Genomic DNA, 8,738 nt, shown 5'->3' on the forward strand with positions numbered 1-8,738 from the left:
TTCAGTTTCTGATACTAACGGATTGTCTTCAGCCATTTTGAAGATTGAAAATGCTCAGATATCAATATAGCAGACGCAGGTTAATTTTCCTGCTCTGATACCATCTTGATTTTCAAAGGTTGTATTGTATTTCCATCATAAGTTCTTTACAATTGTACAACAATATATAAGGAGATTGACTCCTTGAATTATGCCACAACAGGTGGCTTAGTTGACTCCTTGAATTACGCCACAACAGGTGGCTTAAGGAAGACAAATAACAACTCCTTGAATTAAAGGAGTTGACAACTAAGATTAAGAAGATTGACAACCCAAAGATAAACCGGACTCTTAACCACATAAGGAACAATCAATACCCAGAAGGAACAAAGAAGAATAGTTGACCAATCCCCCTATTGTCCAGTGTTACCGTAAACCTACCCTAGTATTCAGGAAACCCTAACTAACTTCCAATAAACCCCCTCTCATTCTTCACTATAAATATTTCTCCAACCCTATATGCTTCTCCATCCAAAACATTCATACATATATACTTTGTTTCACCATCTTCTCTCCCTTAAAAAAATCTCTTCTTTTATATATACAATACACCCAACTACGCAACCAAAACTTTATGAAAGCCTTTAAGGTTTTGCTTGTTCTTTCTATGGTAATGGCTTTAGCCATTACTCTCTCTCCAACTACGAACCAAGAAGAATCATTCTTGGATGAGGAAAACAAAGATACAGATGATGCAACCAAAAGCATGCAATCAGATAAAGTACTGATTTGGTACTGATGTGCTTTTATAAAAAAAAATGGGTATAAAAAAAACTGAGCTCAAAAAGGTATTTGGTAAACACTTAAAAACAGCTTATTTTTGTAGTTTTGGGTGAAAAAAAGTTGAAAAAGTGAAACAGCAAAAATGAGCTTATTCTCACATCACAGTAGAAGCAGTTTTTTTTTTTTTTCAAAGCACAGCAATACCAAACCAGCCCAAAACCACTTTTCTTAGGTGAAGAAGCCACTTGCTTGCCTCTTGGGCCATTGTGACTGCATGCGACAAATGCCCTAGGGTTTGTCGGGCATCGGGCAACGCAGGGCCAGATTGCTGCAAGAAGAAATGTGGGGATACGAACACAGAATAAACTGTGGCACGTGTGGGAAGAAATGCAAGTACGGGGAGACATGTTGCAAAAGCAAGTGTGTGAACCCTAGGTCTGACAAGAAAAACTATGGGAGCTGCAACAACAAATGCGAGAAAGGCAGTTCATGTGTCTATGGGAAGTTACCATTTGAGGGACTTAACCAATTAATTATTGTTTATAATTTGATTTTTCTTTTTATTATAATGTAATTAAGGAATAAATCATTTGTAAGAGGAGGAGGATCCAACCTGGATTCTATATTTCCTCTTAGGGTTAGGATTGTTTCCTTCTTCTTGTGTGCTATATAATTCTTTTATGTTAAGAAATATTCTAGCTTGTACTCCAAGTTATTGTTTTAAATAAGTACTTGGTATTAGAGGTTTATTATGAAGTGGGTCTCTTTCTCTCTCAATTATGAGGGGAAATATAATCTTCTGTTTAATTAATTAAGTTCTTATGCGGAGATCATCTTCACCGTTCAATTTGATTAGTTTGATATTGTACGTATGATATAATGAAATTTATTTATTTATTTTTTAAACAAACAATATTATCTACACTAAATGAGACGGGATTAGCTTAGTCTCACAACGGGTTAGCAATAATTTAGTTCAAATTCACCTTTGGTGAGAATCGAACCTAAGACCATCTCCAACCGAAGGGTCCAGATGGCCATAGGGTAGAAAACAGCCCGAAAACTGTCTCTAACCGAGGGCTAGGCTAAAGGGCTCGTGGTGCCCATTGGACAAAAAAGGGCCAAAGGGCCAACCGGCCCTGGGCCGGGCTATAAATTAGACACCAACGGCTAGTTGACGTCATGCTGACATCAATTACTGTTGGATTTGATTTTTTTTTTTTTGGCCAAAATTTTGTTTAAACAATTTTAAAAATTCTCATTTTTTCCTATAAATTCCTAAGTCATTCCTACACCATTTGTCACAAAATTTTCACCATTCCTACACCATTTCAATTCTCGTATTTTCTTACCTCTTCCAATAATGTTTCCTTCAATTTTTTCAATAGTTTTCAAATGGCCTCATTTGCAATTAAAGGTAGGGCTTGGACCCGAAAAGAGATGAAGCTCTTTGCAGGGCTTATAGATGGGTCTCGGAAGATAGTGTGAGGGAGAGTTCTCAAACAAGTGAAGGTGTTTGGACTCGTGTGTCGAAAAAATACTACGAGTTATACGAAGGCACCACTCCACTGAATATACCCGAAACCACGAGAGTTATTCTTCAAGATGGAAGAAACATCTTCATCCAAGTTTGAACAAATGGCATCAAGCATTATTAGTAGCCGCAAGTAGACATGAAAGTGACACCAATTTGTACGACGAAGTAAGTGTTTTCACAATTTATTTTAAATATTTAATTATATTACATTTAATTTCATAAATTAATTTCCTTTAATTTTTGTAATTATATTTTCTAGGTACGCCAAGCGAAGGAATTGTATATGGAGGGCAGCTGGAAACCCTTTCAGCATCACAGTTGTTGGGAAATTTGTAAAAGGTGGGTGTTATTTGAAGATCCACCTCAACATAGAGTAAGTCATACGCCGGTGTTCGGAATTGCATCCTCAGCTGTAGATGTGGATAAAGATGAATCCCCTACCATTCAACAAACAAGGGTAGAAAATCCGTTTTCAGGTGAAGGTACCATACCTAGGGCTATGGGACGAAAAAAGGCCCGAAGGTTGAAGGAAAAGGGTAAGGCAAACGATGATTACGCCACTCAATAGGAAGTGGCAACATCATTACAATTAATGGCGGAGCAAAATGTCATTGCCGTGAAAGAAAGGAACTGTAAGCATGATGGACGGGCCAAACAAATACAAGAAGAGATAGATGATAAGAATATGGAAATGAACATTTCGAATTACACTCCAATGAGTAAGGCCTATTTTGATAGAAAAAAAAAAAAAAAAATTATGACCTGGCAGCAGTTGTTTACCTCTCACTATACTCCTACAATGGCGGATGATGAAGATGATGATGATTATGGACTTTAAATTTAAGTTGTTGTAGTTTTTAAATTTAAATAATAAATTATGTTTGGCCCTATGACCCTTTGGCCCTCGGTTGGAGATGTTTTTTTGTCATAGGGCTATGTTTGGCCCTATGGCCCTTTGGCCCTCGGTTGGAGATGGTAAGAAATATGGTCATGTACTGTTCATTAAAGTATTAATTTCTTGGAGGGCCAGAGGGCTAAAACAAGCCCTCTGGCCCTCCTTCAGTTGGAGATGGTCTAAGACCTCTCACTTACAAGTAAAAAGGAATATCACTAGACCAGTGGCGAAGTTAGAAATTAAAGCTAGGAGGGGCCTCTAAGCCCTATGAAAGAAATTGAAAAAAAATATATAAATAATGGGAGAAAAAGGTTCATTTTTTATAGTGGAATGAAAAATTTTAATCAAAAAAGAGTAATGAAATCACGATTTTTTTTTTTTTTTAGATAATTGTATCGTAATCACCAAACTTGTTTATAAGTTCCTATAATGAAGTTGAACAAAAATTAATAACCACAACTCAAAACTGCAGCTATGAAAATTGTTTTTCAAGATAAATTCTTCCTTTATTCTATTTATGCGTAATTTCACTATAAAAGAACACTCTACCATGCAAAATAGTGAACTAACTAAGGAAGGCTAGTTGATATATGTCTTTAGTTTCATACCAATACTTGTAAAACATATTTTCTTTTGTCAATTAGCGAAACACAATAATGCTAGCTGGGAGAAACATAAGTTGAAGAATGCAGAGTATCCAACTAAAAGTATACAAACAAAAACTACAAAATGAAAAATTTCAGGGTAGGCCAGGACCTTTCTTGGTCCTCAAATGGTTCTGTTACTGCATTAGACCATAGTACTAAGTGACCTAGAAGGAATTTAATTTGCAAAGGAAAAGCCAGCCGGGCATCTAATTGGATGAGATCATATCTATATCGGCGCCCAAGATATGATCGAACAATGAGACGGTAGCCAGTTGGTGGGACAACTTTTTCTTTGCAAGAAAATGGGAAACCCGAATAAAACTAGTTAAAACAGCATATGTCCAAAAAATTAAATTAAAATTAGTTTGGTCAAAATGATAATTAATTGCTAACACCATTCTCTATAGCTATCTAGTTGTTATCGAATATGTATAATGCACCATAACTAAGTGTGGGGTAGAAAATACCATTGAAGTGTTACAGAAAAAGTTTGTTTTTGTTTTTTGGATATATATTCAATTAAACAATAATGTCACATTTTTTTTAAATACATTGTTTAAGTGAGAGTTATCTATTTTCTGTTTAAATGAGAGTTGCAACATATAAACAGTTTAGGCATAATTTACTCCTTCTTTATTATTTTTCACTAAATATGTGTGCAAGATGGCTTTTACTAATCGGCGTTGCTAACAACGTTTAAGCCTTTGAGGGTTGGTACAATTTTTCCTTAATTACTCACCATTCTTTACGAAGTAATTAAATTGTCACGGTTTTTTTTAATAAACGACATTATGTAGTATCTATACTAAGGATGGGGAAGTAGGCTAAGAAATAACATGGTTCAAATTCGTTTTTGACGAAAATCAAACCTAAGACTTTTCACTTACAAGTAAAGAAGAAAACCGTTAGATCATAGTAATTGAATTGTCACGTTTTATAAGTACTTAAACTGTCACATATTTTCAGAAAACTCTTAATCAAAGGATGAAAATCAACATACCCCTAGAGCATGCTGCATAAACCAAACTAGAAATTATACGGCCAATGAAAAGAATTAGGAGCTTCGGCAATCTGCCTATATATTATCTGTGTAGTATGCATGTTTCTTGTTCCTATTCACCTAATTAATTTTGAGATAATATATACAAGTTACAATTTTTTCTGGAAGCCTACATTTGTTTACTGAATTATGACATTTTGCTAATATACCAACCATGCAATATTCCCCGCATTGGTGACTTTTCTATGTCAACCCTCATGCATCGTCCCCTACATATATATACATGTTCAAGCCCTGCATGCTTATCCATCCAAACTATATATTCATAATTTTCAACATCAAATACTCTATATTCTTCTTTTCCAATCACAACTAGATCACATGAAATCCCTCAAGGTTTTGTTTCAGCTAGCGATGCTGATGGCTTTAGTGGCCATTACTCTCTCAGCAACACCAGACCAAGAATTCGAAGAACCTTCTTCGGCGAGGAAGACAACAGTATTAATGTTTCAAACAGTGAAACCTTTGAACAAGAAAATATTTCTTTGGAATTGATAAATTATAGCGGATGAGGATACGGGCAATTTTCAAGTAAAGTTTCCGTTAGCAGTTGGAAGTAATGGTCGGCATCACCTGCATTTGGTGCACTGTCAAACAAGCTGAACTCCTCTGGATCTTCTTCAAGCAGTTTCAACAAATCAGCATACTCCAACATGGGTTGGTTATTGTTTGAAACTAGCTGAGAGAGCCTCTCCTGCTGCAGCTCCAGTTACTGGCTTCCACCATTGCTGGAAATGTTTCTGCATCGGCTACATTGCCTGATGCTATTTGTTTTGGCACAACCTCAAGTACCTCAGTTGTTCAGGCGACGTCTGTCAAAAACAGATTCTGATTTGGGGAAATGAAGGGAGCAGTCAGTCCTGGATTATAAATTGCGCTTGATTCATGCCTGCTTCAGTTGTTCCCCTGACTTCTACTGAAAACTGGGTCTAATTTTGGGGATTGAGAAGGGAGCAGTCGGTGCTGGACAATAATTGTGCTTGATTCATGCTGGCAAGCGCATTGGGAGCTGAAAAGTATTGGCTGAGCGCCGGTGTGAGCTTACAGGGCTAGGGCTCATAAACCCTTTTTTGTTTTAATGTTCAAAGTCAGTAACAAATGGTGAGTCAAAGAGTTTAGTTATAATATATGGAGTTTTACTGAGGTTTTTATGAACTAATCGCGTTTAAAATTTCAACTTAATTATAATTTTGTTTTTGTTGGTTGGAAGTTAATTTTAACCTAGTAATTTGCATATATACGACTCTTTGTAGATACTTTACGGCTAACCAACAACATCTACTAATTAATTTTCAATGAAATTCAAATTCAAATCTTAATAAATTTACACAATTTGAATTTAAATATTATCTCTTAAATATCCATATATCTCTCAGTTCCAGTCCATGCTCTCATCACTCAACAACATCAATCACAATCAAACCTTCAATTCTTCATTTTCTGATCGATGAAGCCAGCGCGATATTCGATAACTTCAGCTGCAGCAGTCCTTTTCACCTTGTATCTCTGCATTGTACTAATTCCTGCATCAGTTTTTGAACGTACGTTTTTCGGTTTCCCTACAATGCCAGCGAAAGGAGGAGGCAGTGCAGGTCAGGCTTGTGCAGCATGCAAACACCAGAGAAAGAAATGCACCCGAGACTGCCCTCTCGCCGCACATTTCCCGGCTAGTAAGCCCGAAACGTTTCGGAACGCACATCGTTTGTATGGGGTGAGCAATATTAAGACGATTCTTAAACAAATTCACGAACCTCAGCAGAAAACAGACGCAATGCAGTCTATTGTATTCGAGTCCGATATGCGCGCAAAGTTTCCTGTCACAGGCTGTTTGGGAATCATAAACCAATTAAATTTCCAGCTGCAAGAAGCAATGAGAGAGCTTTATCATGTTAGAACACATCTCGCCGTGGTTTGCAAGGATCAGTTGTTGCAAGATCATGCAAACCGGCGGATTGCAGACAATGTGCATGGTCAGGATGATGATCTGTACTATCGTAATTTGGTAAAACCAGCAGCTCTTATGCCGGTTCAAGTCCAACAGCCTTATAATTTTGTTCCACCGGCGCAAGCTTTTTCTATTCGTGCTGAACAAGAAACGGATGCTCCGGCAGCTCGGAATTATCAATGTTATCATGATCTGGATTCCAATGACAGATATTAATTCCATGTGAAAAAGTTCATGAATCTCAAGAAGCCTGCAAAGTCGAATAAATTTGTTTAATTCGTTGAGACCGACTGATGCAGTGCTGATCGTTCAAGATACGCGCGGCAGCAGCATGCTTCGGGCTAGCTAGCTAACAAAGCTAGACATTAATTAAGCTCGATAAGTTAATTACAAAATGATTTCGTTTCTGTTTTGTTCTTCATAATTTTTGTTGTTAAAAGGAAGACGGTCGATGTTGATGATGTACATTTCCCCATGATGTTTGTTGATCGACGTATTAAATAACAAGTCTTTAATTTCTAAGAATATTTAAACAAGTGCTTAATGTGCCGGTCACTTATTACGGTCTTATGATATTTCTCAGGTCTTAGATTCAATTTTCGCCAAAGACGAATTTAAACCACATTATTGTTAGCTCATTGTAAGGCAAAGCCCACCATTTCCCCTTAGCGTAGATAATATCGTTTGTTAAAAAAAAAAAAAAAAAAAAAAAAAAAAGAGAGAACATTGTGATCTCATATAATTAAGATAGTCCTCGTCTAATTTTGTTTTTTCAATAACAAATTATCCCCTAAGTGACTAAATAAAAGATCAAGTTAATTTTTTTTTTTCGGATACAAAGTAGCCCAAAAGACTTACACAAACAGCTTGAGTCCTAACAACCTTGAAGTATCATTTAGAAGTAGACCAACAATTGAGCGAAGAGGGTCATCCAACATAATACAGCTCAGGTCCAAAAGAAAACTCAACTTTGCCAAACCATCTGCCAATATATTCCTTTCCCTATAAATATGATTTAAATCACATTGATCACATTGAGAAATCAAGTGATGATAACCATATAACAATGAAGCCAAGAGATGCAAATCATGCACAATACTTTTGAAAAGTGAACTAAAATAGCAGCGTCAGATTTCACAATTATCCTCCTAACACCCTTATCCAAAGCTATTTTCAAACTCAAAAACAAGCCCCACATCTCATCTTCAAAGACTTCTTTTGCTCCCATATTAGCTAAAAATCAATGTAATATCTTAAAAGGTGGTTAAACACACCTCACAACTTTTAAATTAAAAATATATATCTCAATATGCAAGTGGTAGATAGCGTTGTGGTTAATGCGTTTATACTTACTCTAAGTGTCGAATTTGTTCATATTTTCGGCAAGTAAATACTCAATTTAAGATTTGGCAAGAAGTTGTTACCATAACTGTACAATATTTCATTAGGAAAACTACCAAAATTGTATAAATTTCAGCAAGTAGCTACGGAAGTTGTGTGTATTTTCAGTGGGCTTAAAGCAAAGATTGGGCAACAAATGCAACTGTTCAAATTTTCAGCAGGTACCCACTGAATTTCTAATCGATTCGGTAGGTATCTACCGAATAATACACAATTTTTCAATATGGACAAACCTAAAATCTGAATGGCGATTTTGTCTGCTTTGCTTATTTCATAATAATTTTAGAGTAATTTTGATTCCGATCCCTAATCAACTTAATTGTTAAGCTGAAATCTTGTTTGTTTAAATATTTTGATCGAGGTCCTTAACATTATTTAAGAGATTTAACTCATGTATTTATGCATTTAATGTCCCACAAATTATGAAATGTAAACAAATTTAAATAATATTTTAAAAATATAGTAAATACTTAAAAAAAAATAATATATAT

The 8,738-nt window shown here is 35.8% G+C and overlaps 1 protein-coding gene across 1 annotated transcript; it reads left to right on the forward strand.

Moving 5' to 3' along the window:
- Nucleotides 1-6,348: 6,348 nt before the first annotated feature.
- LOC137733596 (LOB domain-containing protein 22-like) lies at nucleotides 6,349-7,062 on the forward strand. Its single transcript, XM_068472728.1, has one exon. The coding sequence runs from the start codon at nucleotides 6,349-6,351 to the stop codon at nucleotides 7,060-7,062; it is 714 nt and encodes a 237-aa protein (XP_068328829.1).
- The last annotated feature ends 1,676 nt before the right edge of the window (nucleotides 7,063-8,738 follow it).

This window comes from Pyrus communis, chromosome 5 (genome assembly GCF_963583255.1).
Source record: "Pyrus communis chromosome 5, drPyrComm1.1, whole genome shotgun sequence".
Classification (NCBI taxonomy): Eukaryota; Viridiplantae; Streptophyta; class Magnoliopsida; order Rosales; family Rosaceae; genus Pyrus; species Pyrus communis.

Coding starts and splice junctions, on each gene's coding strand:
- LOC137733596 (XM_068472728.1), top strand. CDS start 6,349: ATGAAGCCAGCGCGATATTCGATAACTTCAGCTGCAGCAGTCCTTTTC.